We start from the raw sequence: 16,733 nt of genomic DNA, 5'->3' as shown, positions 1-16,733 counted from the left end.
GTGGTGATGGACTCCTTTAACTTTTTCTTGTCTGAGAAGCCCTTTATATGTCCTTTGATTCTAAATGATAGCTTTGCAGGGTAGAGGAATCTCGGTTACAGGTCCCTGTTTTTCATCCCTTTGAATATTTCCTGCCACTCCCTTCTGGCCTGCAGTTTCTTTTGAGAAGTCAGCTGACAGCCCTGTGGGAGATCCCTTGTAGGTAACTGCTTTTCTGTTGCTGCTTTTAAGGTTCTCTCTTTGTCTTTAACCTTTGGCATTTTAACTATGATGTGTCTTGGTGTGATCCTCTTTGGCTTCATATAGTTTGGGTCACTTTGCACTTCCTGGACTTGTCTGTCTATTTCCTTCACCAGTTTAGGAAAGTTTTCTGTCACTTTTTCAAATAGGTTTTTAATTTCTTGCTTTCTCTCTTCTTCTGACACCACTGTGATACACATATTGGTATGTTTGAAGTTGTCCCCAAGTCTCCTTACACTATCTTCATTTAAATTTTTTTCTTTTTGCTGTTTTGTTTGGGTGTTTTCTGTTTTCTTATATTCCAAATTGCTGATTTGATTCTTGTCTTCCTCTACTGTACTGTTGATTCCCTGTAAGTTTTTCTTCATTTCAGTTAGTATATCCTGTATTTACAACTGATTCACTTTTATGGTTTGCATGTCATATTTTTATGCTGTTGAAGTTCTAAGTTGAACTACTTCTCCCCTGAGTTCACTGAGAATCCTTACAACCACTGTTTTGAATGCTTCATCTACTAGATTGCTTGTCTCCATTTTTTTTAGTGTTTTTCTGGAGTTCTGTTCTGTTTTTTCTTTGTCTCCTCATTTTGGTAGTCTCTCTGTGTTTGTTTCTACGTATTAGGTAGAGCTTCTATGTCTCCCAGGCTTGGCAGAGTGGCCTAATGTAGTCAGTATCCTGTAGGGTCCAGTGGCACAGCCTCTCTGATCACCACTTGCACTCCCCACACCATGTGGGTTGTGTATACCCTCCTGTTGTAGCTGAGCTGTGATTGCTGTTGGCATATCAATGGGACACAACCCTCAGTTATAATCAGATGCAAGCACTGGCTGCTACCACTGTGGAGAATCAGCTGTGCAGGGGCCCACCCCCACAGAACAGGACTTATTTCAGTGGGGCTCTGGTGTTTGCTGAGGTGATCAGATGGTGCTTCAATGTGGCCTGAAGCTGGCCACTGGATGAACTGCCTTCGGAGCCTCCCAGGAGATGCAGCCCAAGGTCAGCCACAGTCTGTGTTCTGCCCTGGACCACTGGCTTGAACTACAAAGTGATCAGCAGATGGCTGCTACTTTTGCTGGACTTGAAGGTGCCCAGGAGAAGCTAAGCTGTGAAACATGGCCAGCTGCTGCTAGTGCTGGACCTGGGGCCACGTAATGAGAGATACAGGGGACTCGCTGAGGTCAAATGCTGCTTGCTTGAGAGATTTTAGGAAAGTCTGAAGCATTAGCCAAGATAGGCTATTCATATAGTAAAGGTAGTGGAAATAGCTTGGGTGGGCCTGCAAGTTAAGTGGGATGGGTATCAGGGAATCACTAGGGTAGGACCAAAAGTGATAGCCAGGTTGATGGACACTCAGCTATGGTGCCTGCCTGCTAGCTCTGTTGGGGAAGGGCTCATCAAAGCAACAATGGCCTCTGCCAGTAGCTGCCCCCAGCTCTCAGCCTGATGCCAGACACTTCAATTCCTCCCTGTATGTCCCCGTTGTCTTTCAAGCTGCTATCCTAGTGCTGGCACTCAGAGGAAATGAGTCTGAGCAAGTCCATGTGCAGGCCCTTTCAAAGAAACTACCTGGGACTCTAGAAGCTTCCTTCTTCCTCAGCCTCAATCCCTGCTGGTTTTTACAGCTGGAAGTTATGGGGGCTTCTATTACTGGCACTGTAACCCTGGGTGGGGGTTCCTGGTGTGGGACTTGGACCTCTCACTCCTCAGGAGTGACCTCCACAGCTAAGATATTCCTCCAGATTTGTATCTGCCACACATGGGTGTGGAATCAGCCCGGTACACATCTCTGCCCCTCCTATTAGTCTGGATGTGGCTTCTTCTTTAAATCTGTAGTTGTAGGACTTCTGTTCAGATAGATTTCAGGCAATTCTTGGTGATGGTTGTTCTGTACCTTAGTTGTAATTTTGATATGGTTGTGGGAGGATGTGAGTACCACCTTTACCTATGCCACCATCTTGACTGGAAGTCCTGCCAGTTGATTTTTGACAAAGATGCAAAGCAATTCAATGGAGGAAGGAGAGTCTTTTCAACAACTGATGTTGGAACAATTGGGTATTCAGATGTAGTAAATAAACCTTGACCAAAACTTCACATGTTATTAAGAAATTAACTCAAAATAGGTCTCAGACCTAAATGTAAACACAAAACTTAAAACTTTTAGTAAAAAACTTTTAGGAGAAACCCTTCATGACCCCAGGAAAGGTAAAGAGTGCTTAGATTTTTTTAAAATATTGTGCTATTTTTATTTTTATTTATTTTTTTAGATTTTATTTATTTATTTTTAGAGAGGGAAGGGAGGGAGAAAGAGAGAGAGAAACATCAGTGTATGGTTGCTGGGGGCCGTAGCCTGCAACCCAGGAATGTGCCCTGACTGGGAATCGAACCTGCGATGCTTTGGTTTGCAGCCCGCGCTCAATCCACTGAGCTATGCCAGCCAGGGCAGAGTTCTTAGATTTGACATCAAAAGCACAATCTGTTAAAAAAAAAAGATAAATTGGACTTCATCAAAATTAAAATGCTTTGTTCTAAGAAAGACCTGTTAAAAGAATGAAAAGATAAACATGGCAGGAAATGTTTGCAAAGCACATATCCAACAGAAGACTTGCATCCAGAATATATAAAGCACTCTGAAAACCAACAATAAAGCAACAGTGAGACAACAAACAAGCCCATTGAAATATGGGCCAAATATCTGAACAAACACTTTACCAAAGAGGATATACAGAAGTCAGATAAGTACTGTTAAGCATCATTAAGCATACAGAAGGCAGATAAGCATCATTAAGTATTAGGGAAATGCCAACTATGATGACCTACAACACTACACATCTAGTGGAGTGGCTTGACCATCTTTAGTACAAACTAAATTAGAAGTTTATTGTATGTGAACTTTCCCCTTGATAATACACTCCAAGAATCCTCACTTGAACATGGACAAGATGTTGGAAGCATGTCCTGGTATCAAGGCCATAATATCTAAGGAAGAATCACCCATACACGCACACAAATGGGTTTTTTCATCATTCTTGCCTCAGATCTCCTTGTTTTTCTATTTTAATGTTTTCAAAGATTTATTTTATTTTTAGACAGAGGAGAATGGAGGGAGAAAAAGAGGAAGAGAAACATTAATGTGTGGTTGCCCCTTTGTACCCTCTGCTGGGACCTGGCCTGCAACCCAGGCATGTGCTCTGATTGGGAATTGAACTGGCAACCTTTTGGTTCACAGGCTGGCACTCAATCCACTGAGCCACACCAGCCAGGGCATATCTTCTTGCTTTTTGTCAAGGGACTTCTTGTTCCATGAGCTTTAGCTTTTCCATGTTTGGCTTCTGTTTCTTCCAGTTTTTAAAATCCTATTTCTGTTACCATGAGTGACAATGATGACACTCACACAGGTTAGGTCTAGCAGGAAACTTAGGGTCTCCTAGGTGCCACACCTGCACTTCAAATAGATTCCACAAGGAGGATGGTGTTCATTGAGGTACTGCTCTTTTAGATTACCTTTAGGACTTGTGGACAGCTAAAAGAGAATAGATATAAAGTGCTCAATTGACCTATCCATGATTTTATTTTTTTTTTGAGTTTCAATGAATACTTCTATTATTTATTTAATAGATCTCCAGCTTCATCTCCCTTCCTCCCTACAACTGGAATTTTATCTTGTTTTCATGTAGCAAAATGACGACAATGCTCATCAGAGTCAGCTACTCCAAGAAGAGGATTAAGCTAATAGGTTAACAGGCAAAATATAAATATATGCACTCTAGAATGCACAATGGTTTAGCCATTGGAAATGCAAATGGGATCCCAAAGAATGTAGCCAGATCTAGGGCGCAGTGAAGGTGAGCTGATGTGCCATTGCCATGCAGCTGTGTTACGTGTTCCTGGGCTGCATCTCTCAGCCACTAGTAGCTGGATCTTGCCTGGATGGGGGAAGACTGTAGCTAATACCAAGTAGAGACTCAGAAAGAACTAAGTGGAGTTAGAGGATGTGCCCAGGAACCAAAAGGCAGCAAAAGTACTAAACATTACTGAGAGCATCCACCCCAGGAAGGACTTTACCTTCTAGTAGCTCTAAACTTGCACCACCCCCAGGGCTAACATGGCTGACTTTGTTCTTCATGTTCCATCTGGTGCAGCAGGCAGTAGTGTCTCCACCACCTATGATGATGATGTAGTCCCTGGAAGTGGCTTTCACCACCTCATCCATGAGGGTTTCGGTCCCTCGGGCAAAAGCTTCCCATGCAAATATGCCCACAGGTCTGTTCCATATAATCTGCTTGGCCCTAGTGACAGCCTCGGCATACTTCTTGCTGCTCTCAGGCCTGTAGTCCAAGCCCATCCAGCCAGCAGGTATGCCAGAGGCCACAGTGGCTTGGCCAGTCTTCACATTCTCATCAAACTTGTCAGCAGTGACAAAGTCAACCAACAAGGTAATCTTCACACTGTTCTTCTCAGCTTTAGACATCAGATCTTTGACGATCTTGGCTCCCTCTTCATCAAACAGAGAAGTGCCAATCTCCATGTTGTTGAGCACCTTAAGGAAGGTAAAAGCCATTCTACCACCAATAATCATCTCATTGACTTTGTCCAACATGTTATTGATCAGCTGGATCTTGTCTGTAACTTTAGCTCTGCCCAGGATGGCCAGGAAGAATTTCTCTGGGCTTTCCAAGGCTTTGCCAAAGTAGTTCAGCTCCTTCTTCATCAAAGAACCTCCAGCTTTCTGTGGCAGATTGACTCCCACCATAGAGATGTGGGCTCGGTGAGTAGTGCCAAACGCATCATTGACATAGACATCCCCTAGCTTGGAAAGTGAGGCTCAGAAAGCTTCTATTTTAGCTGGCTCAGCTTCAACCTTGTTCTCAGAAGCATCTTTTCCCTTCCCTTCTTCCTCCATGTGAAAGTGAAGGTTCTGCAGCAGGATGACAGAGCCAGCAGCTGGGTCACCACAAGCTTTCTCCACTTCAGGATCCACACAGTCCTTAAGAACAGAACATCCTTGCTCAGCAGAGATTTGAGCTCTACAGCAGCTGGCTCCAAGGAGTACTTGCCAGGCATGGGGACGCCATCAGGCAAGCCCATGTGGCTCATGAGAACAACGGACTTGGCTCCATTGTCCAAGCAGAATTTGATGCTTGGAATTGAAGCCTTGATCCTCTGGTTGCTTGTTATCTGGTTGTTCTTCATAGGAACATTGAAGTCCACTCTCATGATGACCCACTTCCCCTTTACGTCCAGCTTGTCCAAATTCAGCTTGTTAGAAAGCGACATCTTGGCAATACAGCAGTGGCGACAGGCCGAGGGATCACACAGCAAGGGAGACAGCAGTGAGAATGCCCATCCATGCTTTTTTTATTTTTTATTTTTTATTTTTAGAGAGGGAAGGGAGGGAGAAAGAGAGAGGGAGAGAGAGAGAAACATCAATGTGCAATTGCTGGGGGCCATGGCCTGCAACCCAGGCATGTGCCCTGACTGGGAATCGAACCTGCGATGCCATCCATGCTTTTTAAATAACATCTCATTTGGCTAACATAAATGATGACTAAACACTAATCATTTAAGTTCAGCTATTTTTGAAAAGAGAAAACATTTATGTTTCAGTACGTCTATAGATATTTGTTAAACACCTACTGTGTACAAGGCTTTATTCTAAATTTTGGGGATACAAACAAAATGTATTTTAAGCAAGATATAAAGGAAATGATACACTTCAATTACTTTTACCTAAGAATTATCCCTGTTTAACTTTATCTGAATTTTCCCAGCAAATTGACTCTCACTTAACAAAAAAAAGATTTTATTTACTTATTTTTTATGGGAAGAGAGGGAGAAAGAAAGGGAGAGGCAGAATCAATGTGTGCTTGCCTCTCACACGCCCCAACTGAGGACCTGGCCCACAATCCAGGCATGTGCTCTGACTGGGAATCAAACCAGCGACCTTTTGGTTTGTGGGCTGGTGCTCAGTCCACTGAGCAACAGCAGCCAAGGGTTGACTCTCATCATTTATGAGGGTCAGAGGTAGCAGGACTTTCATCCATGACAGATTTCCCATAAAATTTCTCCCACCACTGTCTCCTACTTAATCAGCATGCTTACAACAACCATCTCAGCTAGTTCTTGTAAAAGGGAATTCAGCCCATCTCTAAGGTTTCTTCTACTCCCTAACACAAGTTTTTAAAGAAATGCCCAATCTGTCTTTTTCCTGTTATTTTCATCTAAAAATAAGAGGCAAACCTGCTGGTAAGTAACCTTTGATTTTCTTCCCCTTCTCTGAAAAAAATTTTTTTTCTACCATCCATGATGTTGTTTCCTGGTCAAAGAAGTCATTCCCTTCAGTGGGTCTTTTTAAAAAAATTTACAATATATGTACTTAGCCCCTTTCTCATGCATCAAGAACTTGTTTGTTTATTTATTTATTTGTTCATTTATAAGATTTTATTTACTTATTTTTAGACACAGGAGAAGGGAGGGAGAAAGAGAGGGAAAATACATCAAAGTGTGTTTGCCTCTCACACCTGCCACTGGGGACCTGGCCCACAATGCAGGCATGTGCCCTGACTGGGAATCGAACTAGTGACCCTTTGGTTTGCGGGCCAGAACTCAATCCATTGAACCACACCAGCCAGGGCTAAATGCAGATTTTAAAATGAAATTCAATTCCCACTGCTGTTAAAATGTATCACATTTGCAGTTCACAGCCTGCTGTGGCCCTTTGCTAACAGAGATCATTTTTCCCCTTGTAAACTGAAGAGGCATGTTGACTAGGACAAAACTGAATGTAGTAAAACAGGTTCCAAAGTGTTTTCTCATTTGTTGTTTCTCAGCAACAAATGGCCTGTGCACTGCAGGCAGCCCCTCTCTGCTGGGATGTGCCAACTGAGAAGTTCCACAAAGGAAGGAGGGTCAAGCTTCTAGAAGGGACTTCTGAAGTCCAAGGATAGAGATGGCAGCCACTGGCCCACGGTGCTGTGCTTTTCCACTTGCCAAGCAGTGCTGCCTTTTGATCCCAGCTGAGGGCTTAGTCTGAGAGCATCATGGTTCTGCTGTTTCCTCAGTTAAGATTGGAGCCATCCAGGGGACTCAGATTCAGGGACTCAGCAGTCAGCCTGGACTACAGCAGAGCTAGGTGGGGATTTGGAGAGAGGAAGACATGGGCCTCACACCAGCCTTGACCTGCTCCTTCAGTATAGAGCAAAGGTCAGGGCTCTAAGAGGTGTATTAAACTCATAACAAAGATTATGTATTTTAAAAAATATATTACTTTTATCATTATAAAAATAAAAAACAATTTTTTAAAAAAATCTTGAAGAAAACTGAAGAGCATGAACCCTTTGTGTCCCCTTAGGAGCTTTTTCCATTATCTCTTTAATCTTTCTGGCGTTCACTAAGTTCTGGGCCCTGTCTGTGCTCGCCTTAGCCTGGCTCGCCTATGATTGGAAAACCCACAATCAAGGTAAGAGACATGGGAAGAGCGGTGGTTCCTGTCTGTGTCAACGATGTAACCACAGAGAGAGGGATGTGAAGGGAGAGAATGGGGGAGAGGCAGAGGGGGAAAGGGTGGGGAGAGGAAAGAAAGGGATAAGGAAAGGAGGGGGCAGTGAAGAGGGGGAGGGAGAGGGAAGTGCAAAAGGTGTTTAGAGGGAAGGGGAGCAAACTTCAACCAGGGAACAGAGATCTCTGCCAAGCCACCAAGGAAGAATTTTTTTTAAAGATCTTATTAGTTTTAGAGAGAGGTGAAATGAAGGAGAAAGAGAGGGAGGGAAGCATCAATGTGTGGTTGCCTCTCACACAACCCCTACTGGGAACCTGGCCTGCAACCCAGGCGTGTACCCCTGACTGGGAATCGAACCAGGGACCCTTTGGTTCCCAGGCCCGCACTCAATCCACTGAGCCACACCAGCCAGGGCAGAATTTAAAGGTTGAGGTTTCTGTGTAGGTAGCCCACCTCACACTCTTTGCCTATCCCCTTTCTGGCTGAGCCCAGAAGTGGAGGGGCTCCCTATGTTTTCTGGGGAGTTGGATTTAGGGACAGTACCTACAGCTCTGTACCCTTGTGTGACCTGAGAACTATAGGAAGAACCCTCCCCCTCTGGGAATGGTAGAAGAATTGGCAACATCTCACCTGCTCTTCCCTTTCCTTCTGTACCCGCAGGTGGTAGGCGTTTAGCTTGGGTACGAACATGGACCCTCTGGAAGTATTTCCAAAATTACTTCCCAATAAAGGTGACTACCCCTTTGTCTGGATGTCCTCGGGCCCTGTTGCTCAGATTCTTCCCTCTCCACTCAGCTTCATGTTTTCAAAGGCTTTGGTGGCCAGTAGTGAAGGTTAAGGCTCAGAAGCATAATGCAGAGTAGTGGCCCAGGATGGATGGGGAGGTGAGGAGATGGGTGGATGGAGAACAGCATTTCCTCACAATGAAAAAGCCAGATCAACCTCTCTGAGCATCATAACCCCTGGTGACATCCCAAATGCACAGGAATTTGGGCTCCCCGAGGGAAACACAGGTTACCTGCTGGGATCTGAGTCCATACGTCCTCTCTTCCTTCTTCCTACCCACGGTTCTGATTCAATCTCCCTCCAACAGCTGGTGAAGACTCATGACCTCTCTCCCAAACACAACTATATCATTGCCAACCACCCCCATGGCATTTTATCTTTTGGGGTCTTCATCAACTTTGCCACTGAGGCCACTGGCTTTGCTCAGACTTTCCCAGGCATCACTCCTTCTCTAGGGACCTTGGAAGGGATCTTCTGGTGGCCAATTGTGCGAGACTATGTGATGTCAATAGGTGAGTATGGGGAATAATCCTATCCTCTGACCTACCTCAGGGTTCCAACCTCAATAAGTCCTGAGATGCAGTCCAATTCTCACTCCCTGCGGAAAGAGGACTTAGTAGAAAATGAATCCTAAACACACTGAACCAGTAACAGGAGTATGTGGCTAAGCATCAGGTTCTGTCTAAGATCTGGGAGGCAGAGTTTGGTTAGGCATCAGGGTAAGTTACAGGTGTTCATAAGAGTTGCCAAAAATATTTTTGGAGAAGAAAGGAAAAGCCTGGAGTTCAGGATCAAAGCCAAATATCGAACCCAAATGATGGGGAAGTCAGTAATGAAAGGAGCAGCTCAGATGAACTTTATCAGTCTCTTTCTTGGATATTAGTTGGCTTCTTCTGGCCAGTCATTTATAAAGCAGCTCTCATCCCAGAGTGTCTTAAAGTTATTGTAAAGTCTTTCATACTAGCTGGTCCATGACCTTCACTCTCTTGGGAATCCCTTCAAACTTGCATAAGATGTCAAAGGATAAAGGATAAACATCCATCACAATCCAGGACAACCGCCCCATGCCAGGCTTCAAGCTAGGGTACAGTGACAAATGTCCTCTCCGGATGAATATCCATCTTTGTGGACACCAGAAAAAACTGAAGCCAAATATTAACAGGTAAGATACATTTATCTGAGGGGACCACATAGGAACACTAGAGGCCCAAAGGATGGTTCTGCTCCCCTCTGACGGCGTGAACCTGGAGCAGCAGACTCTCTCAATGACTGAGGCCTGGAGGCAATTTTTGCCATCCCAGGAGGGTACAGAAGGCAAATTCAGGGCAAAGATGGGAAGAAGTAAGGAAAGAGTTTGTGAGTGTTTTTTAAATTTTTTTAAAAGGTTTTATTTATTTATTTTAGGGAGAAGGGAAGAGAGGGAGAGAAACACCAATCAGTTACCTCTCACACATGCCCCAACTGGGGACCAGGCCCACAATCCAGACATATGCTCTGACTAGGAATTGAACCAATGACCTTTCACTCTGTGGGAGGTCATTCAACCAACTGAGCCATGCTGGTCGGTCAGGGCTGTGACTATTGTTGAGCAGAGGGGTGTTATCTTTATTCCATGGTTCATCTACATTTCATTTTGGCTTGGGCAGGCTTCTGGGTCTGCCTACTCTCCAGAAACCCCAGCCAATGGTTCCCCTTCAGCAGGTACTCTAGGGAGGAAGCAGGTTGGTGGTGGCTAGTTCTGATCAGCCCTGGGGAGAGGATTCTGGTGAGCCTCCAGTGTTGTTAGCCTGGGGAAAGTGAAAGATGGCTGTGGTTGATGGGTAAAGAGGGAAGGGATGTGCTTAAATGCTAGTGAACTAAGAGAAAGTAGGCAGAGGAACTCAATGTCGCCCCAACTGTAGTTGCACAGACTCGAATGCAAGCAGCTGATCCTAAGGACAAACCTCAGACTAGGGGTAAGCCAGGATGTGGAGGTCAAAGACAGAAGAAGGGAAACACTAGTCAGGAAACAGAATTGTCTCCATCATTAAGAGCCTAGAAGAACCCCTTACCTCATTCTCATGCATCAAGTTTGTTGACTTTTTGGTTTCACAGGTGTGTGCCCCGTGAGCAAGTTGGCCTTGAAATATTTGCTAACTCAGAAAGGCTCAGGCAATGCCGTGGTTATTGTGGTGGGTGGAGCTACTGAAGCCCTCATGAGCCAGCCAGAAGTTTCTACCATCTTCCTTAAACGGCGAAAAGGTTTTGTGAAGTTGGCACTGAAGACAGGGTGGGTCTCTAGGTTCTGGTGCCCTATTGTCTGGGTGCCGTATGTCCTCTGTCGAACCTCTCCAGAATGGTGTCCTTCCTTGGAAACTTGTAGAGGGGGCTCCCTCTTGACTCTGATTAATTCTTTCTACTCCCTCACACTGTCCCTAAAAGGCGTTTGGGCCTCCAGACACATTTTGGTGGACACTTTTTTTTTTACCTGAAGTTGGAGAAAGAACAATAGAAGAAGACCCATTGGCCTCGTAGGCAGGCTGGGGGTGTGGAGAAGAGCAGATTCACTGTATATAAACCTATTAACTGAGAGGTCTACAGAACCTACCCAGGGCAAGGAAGGCACTGGGCTTGATACCACTGGGATTGCAAGGATGAGTAAAACATGATTCCTGCCCCCAGAGAGCATATAATCTGGTTTGAGAAATAGAATGCATTCATTCAGCAGTTATTGAACACCTGCTGTGTGTCAGACATAGTACTAGGCATTGAGGATATAAAAATAGGTAACACCCCATCTCACCTTTAAGGAACTCAGTCCAATAGGGAAGACAGACATATAATTATAAAATATATCCAGAAGCCAACCACTTACCATCTCAACTACCACCCCAGTTTGAACTACTATCAGCTCTCCCCTGGATTATTACGTTGGTCTCCCAAGGTCTCTCCCTGTTTCTATCCTTGTCTCCCCCACATCCAAGAATCTATTTTCAACTGTAGCCAGGATGATCCTATTTTTTTATTGAATTTATTGGGATGATATTGGTTCACAATACCATACAGTTTTCAAGTGTACAACTCAACAAAACATCTGCACACTGCATTATACACCCATTGCCCCAAGCAAAGCAGTCTTTTTCTGTCCCCATTTATCCCTGCTTTGCCCACCTCCACCACTCCCCACCTCCTTTCCCTCTGGCTATCAACACACTTTTGTCTGTGTCCATGTGAAAGAATATATTTATATTTATATTTATATTTATATTTATATTTATATTTGCTCAATCCCTTCAGCTTCTTTCATCCAGCCCAACACCCTTCCCCTCTGACAGCTGCCATTCTGTTCCATGTATCTATGCCTATGTTCCTGTTTTTTTCATAAGTTCATTTTGTTCATTAGATTCCACATAGAAGTGAGATTGTATGCTGTTTGTCTTTCACTGACTGGCTTATTTCACTTTGCATACTAATCTCCAGGTTCATCCATGCTACTGCAAAAAGTAAGAGTTTCTTCTTTTTAATGGCTATGTAGTATTCCATTGTGTGATTGTATCACAGCTTTTTTTCTAAATTTTATTTTTTAATGTATTTTATTGATTATGCTATTATAGTTGTCCTGTTTTCCCCCCTTCACTCCCCTCCACCCTGCACATCCCCTCCCACCCACATTCCCCCCGCTTTAGTTCATCTCCATGGGCTGCACATATAAGTTCTTTAGCTTCTACATTTCCCATACTATTCTTGCCCTCCCCCTGTCTATTTTCTACCTACCATCTATGCTACTTATTCTCTGTACCTTTTCCCCCACTCTCCTCCTCCCACTCCCCTGTTGCTAACCCTCCATGTGATCTCCATTTCTGTGCTTCTGTTCCTGTTCTAGTTGTCTGCTTAGTTTGTTTGTTTGTTTTTTGTTTTAGGTGTGGTTGTTAATAATTGTAAGTTTGCTGTCATTTTACTGTACATGTTTTTTATCTTCTTTTTCTTAGACAAGTCCCTTTAACATTTCATAAAATAAGGGCTTGTCGGTGATGAACTCCTTTAACTTGACCTTATCTGATAAGCACTTTATCTGCCCTTCCATTCTAAATGAAACCTTTGCTGGATAGAGCAATCTTGGATGTAGGTCCTTGCCTTTCATGACTTGGAATACTTCTTTCCAGCCCCTTCTTGCCTGCAAGGTATCTTTTGAGAAATCAGTTGATAGGCTGATGGGAACTCCTTTGTAGGTGACTGTCTCCTTATCTCTTGCTGCTTCTAGGATTCTGTGCTTCACTTTTACCTTGGCCAATGTAATTATGATGTGCCTTGGTGTGTTCCTCCTTGGGTCCAACTTCTTTGGGACTCTGAGCTTCCTGGACCTCCTGGAAGTCTCTTTCCTTTGCCAGATTGGGGAAGTTCTCCTTTATTATTTGTTCAAATAACTTTTCCACTTGTTGCTCTTCCTCTTCTCCTTCTGGTACCCCTAATTCAGATGTTGGGATGTTTAAAGATATCCTGGATATTCCTAAGCCTCTCCTCATTTTTTTTGAATTCTTGTTTCTTCCTTCTTTTCTGTTTGGTTGTTTCTTTCTTCCTTCTGGTCCACAGTGTTGATCTGAGTCTCAGTTTCCTTCCCATCGCTATCGGTTCCCTGTACATTTTCCTTTATTTCACTTAGCATAACCTTTATTTTTTCATCTAATTTGCAAACAAATTCAACCAATTCTGTGAGCATACTGATTACCAATGTTTTGAACTGTGCATCTGATAGGTTGGCTATCTCTTTGTCTCTTAGTTGTATTTTTTTCTGGAGCTTTGATCTGTTCTTTTGTTTGGGCCATTTTTTTTGTCTTGACGCACCTGTTACGTGTGAGGGGTGGAGCCTTAGGTGTTCACCTGGGCGGGGTAACCCACAACACTGTGTTGTGATGCTGTGTGTGGGGGAGGGGGTCTGAGAGGGAACAATGGCTCTTGCTCTGCTCTCTGCTGGATTTCAGTCACTTCATCTGCTTCTCACAAGCAATTTGGGCCCTTCTGGTGCTGATTCCTGGGCAGGTGGGTTTGTGTATGTTCTAGGACCCTGTGCATCTCTCCAATGAACTCTCTTGTGAGGCTGGGAGTTTCTCCTGCTGCCTCAACCCCCACAGGTGTTTTCAATTGGTGGTTAGAGGTGTCATTTCCCTGTGCCGGGGCCGGGGGTTGCGTAGTCCATCCCGCTCCCCAGTTGTTTTTCCTGGTTTCTCTGCGAGTGAATGTGGGACCATCCAGTATGCAATCTGCTGCCTTGCCAGGTCTGCGCACTGCTGCCTTGCCCACCAGCCACTGCCTTGTCTCGAGTCCTCTCTGCCCCACTACCTGTCTCCACCCCTTCTACCAGTCTGGATGAGTGTTTCTTCTTTACCCCCTTGGTTGACGGACTTCCATACAGTTCAATTTTCTGTCAGTTCTGGTTGGTTTTTGTTTTTAAATTGTTGTTGTCCTTCTTTTGGTTGTGCAAGCAGACACAGTGTGTCTACCTATGCCTCCATCTTGGTTGGAAGTCCTTTTTTCTAAATTTTATAATCACTGTTCTTCAAATCATTTGTATTTTGATTATCCCAATTACCCTTAACATTTCTTTAAGTTTCTAAATTTCCAACCACATTAAAATGCAAACTCAGAAAAGACTAGAAGTATAAAGCTTCTTGAAGAAATCATAGGGGATATTTTTATGAACTCTAGGAGTAGGGAAAGATTTCTCAGAGAGGTGTATCACAGCTTTTTTTACCCACTCATCTACTGATGGACATTTGGGCTGCTTCTAGACCTTGCCCATTGTAGATAACACTTCAATAAACACAGGGGTATATATATTCTTCAAACTGATGTTTTGGGATTCTTAGAATATATTCCCAGAAGTGGGACCTCTGGGTCAAAAAGAAGTTCCATTTTTAATTTTTTTAGGAAACTCCATACTATTTTCCACAGTGGATGCACCAATTTGCATTCCCACCAACAGTGAATGAGGGTTCTCTTTTCTCCACGTTCTCACTGGCACTTGTTTGTTGTTGATTTATTGATGATGGCCATTCTGACAGGTATAAGGTAATATCTCATTGTGGTTTTAGTTTGCATCTTTCTGATGATCAATGATGTTGAGCATTTTTTTCATGTCTATTGGCCATCTGTATGGCCTCTTTGGAGAAGTATCTGTTCAGGTTCTTTGCTCATTTTTAAATTGGGTTGTTTGTCTTTTTGGTGTTGAGTTGTATAAGTTCTTTATGTATTTTGAAAATTAACTCTTTATTAGATGTATCATTGGCAAATATGTTTTCCCATTCCATGGATTCCCTTTTTATTTGATGATGATTTCTTTTGCTGTACAAAACCCTTTTAGTTTGATGTAGTCCCATTTGTTTCATTTTTTTCTTTGTTTCCCTTGCCTCAGGAGACAATCAGCAAAAAATATTGCTCTGAGAGATGTCTGAGATTTTACTACCTGTGTGTTCTTCTAGGATTTTATGGCTTCATGCCTTACCTTTACGTCTTTAATTCATTTTGAGTTTATTCTGGTATGTGGTGTAAGTTGGTGGTCTAGTTTCATACTTTTGCATGTATCTGCAATTTTCCCAATGCCATGTGTTGAAGAGACTGTCTTTACTCTATTGTATGCTCTTGCCTCATTTGTCAAATATTAATTGACTATAAAAGTATGGGTTGATTTCCGGGTTCTCCGTTCTGTTCCATTGATCTATATGCCTGTTCTTATGCCAGTACCAGGCTGTTTTTATTACTATGGCCTTGTAGTACACTTTGAAATCAGGTAGTGTGATACCTCCAACTTTGTTCTTCTTTGTAAAGATTACTGAGGCTATTTGGGGTCTTTTGTGGTTCCATGTAAATTTTTGGAATACTTATTCTAGTTCTGTGAAATACACCACTGGTACTTTAATAAGGATTGCATTGAATCTGTAGATTGCTTTGGGTAGTATGGGCATTTTATCGATGTTAATTTTTCCTGTCCATGAACACAGTATATGCTTCCACTTATTTGTATCTTCCTCAGTTTCTTTCTTCAGCATCTTATAGCTTTCCAAGTACAGGTCTTTTACCTCCTTGATTAAGTTTATTCTTAGGGACTTTATTTTGTTGTTGTTGTTGTTGTTGCAATAGTAGATGGGATTGTTTTCTTAGTTTGTCTTTGTGATAGTTCATTATTGATGTATAAAAGTGTCACCAGTTTTTGAATATTAATTTTGTATTCTGCTACTTTGCTGAATTCATTTATTAGATTTGTAGTTTTTTGGTGGACTCTTTATGGTTTTCTATGTACAATATCATGTTGTCTGCAAGTAATAACAGTTTCACTTCCTTTTTTAAATTTGTGTGCCTTTTATTTCTTCTTCTTTTCTGATTGCTGTGGCTAGGAATTCTAGTACTATGCTGAATTAGAGTGGTGAGAGTGGATGGACATCTCTGTCTTGTTCCTGATGTTAAGGGGAACACTTGCGGTTTTTGCCCACTGAGTATGATGTGCGCTGTGTGTTTGTCATATATGGCCTTTATTGTGTTGAGGTATGTTCCCTCTATCAGGATGATCTTATTAAACATGAGTGAAATCATGTCATTACTCCAAATGCTCCAATGACTCCCATTTCACTCCAAGCAAAAGTTAAAATCTTTATAAGGGCCTTGAGGACCCTATATAATATGGCCGTTGGCCACCTCTGTGACCTCATTACCCACTGCTCTCCTCCTTGCTTACTCCCTTAGAACTATAATGGCCTCCTTGTTGTCCCTCTAACAAGCTGCATGCTCCTGCATTATGGCCTGTGCCCTAGCTGTCCCTCTTCTCAGTACGGTCTATCCTGACTGTCCTGCTCTGTCTTTTCCATTGCACTTATTTTATTTTTTTAAAGATTTCATTTGTTTTATTTTTAGGCAGAGGGGAAGGGAGGGAGAAAGATAGAGAGAGAAACATCAATGTGTGGTGGCCTCTTGAATGCCTCCTACTGGGGAACTGGCCCACAATCCAGCCCTGATTGGGAATTGAACCAGCAACCCTTTGGTTCACAGGCCAGTGCTCAATCCACTGAGCCACACCAGCCAGGGCTCATTTTCTTATATATCATCAATCTTATTTATCTACCTGTTTTTGTTTGTTTGTTATTATTGTTTATTGTCTGTCTTCCCTAAAGGTAAACTCCATGATTACAGAAATTTTTAAATATCCGTTGTGTTCACTGATGTATCCCCAAGGCTTAAAACAGTA

The 16,733-nt window shown here is 43.1% G+C and overlaps 2 protein-coding genes across 2 annotated transcripts in view; one reads left to right on the top strand and one right to left on the bottom strand.

The window, feature by feature from the left end:
* DGAT2L6 (diacylglycerol O-acyltransferase 2 like 6) overlaps nucleotides 1-16,733 on the top strand; it is a 28,457-nt gene that overhangs the window by 9,950 nt on the left and 1,774 nt on the right. The window contains exons 2-5 of the mRNA XM_045847469.1: nucleotides 7,589-7,696; nucleotides 8,396-8,466; nucleotides 8,829-9,033; nucleotides 10,616-10,790. Coding sequence (XP_045703425.1) covers nucleotides 7,589-7,696; nucleotides 8,396-8,466; nucleotides 8,829-9,033; nucleotides 10,616-10,790 — 559 coding nt within the window. The remainder of the gene's footprint in view (nucleotides 1-7,588; nucleotides 7,697-8,395; nucleotides 8,467-8,828; nucleotides 9,034-10,615; nucleotides 10,791-16,733) is intronic.
* LOC123824338 (phosphoglycerate kinase 1-like) lies at nucleotides 4,262-5,514 on the bottom strand. Its single transcript, XM_045847468.1, is given in 2 exon segments — nucleotides 4,262-5,229; nucleotides 5,232-5,514. Coding segments are annotated over 2 exon segments (1,251 nt in total).

Source organism: Phyllostomus hastatus, unplaced genomic scaffold (genome assembly GCF_019186645.2).
Source record: "Phyllostomus hastatus isolate PE091 unplaced genomic scaffold, TTU_PhHast_1.1 phas_contig_551, whole genome shotgun sequence".
Taxonomy (NCBI): Eukaryota; Metazoa; Chordata; class Mammalia; order Chiroptera; family Phyllostomidae; genus Phyllostomus; species Phyllostomus hastatus.
The sequence above is the reverse complement of the archived record's forward strand: the minus strand, read 5'-3'. Positions and strand labels throughout refer to the sequence as shown.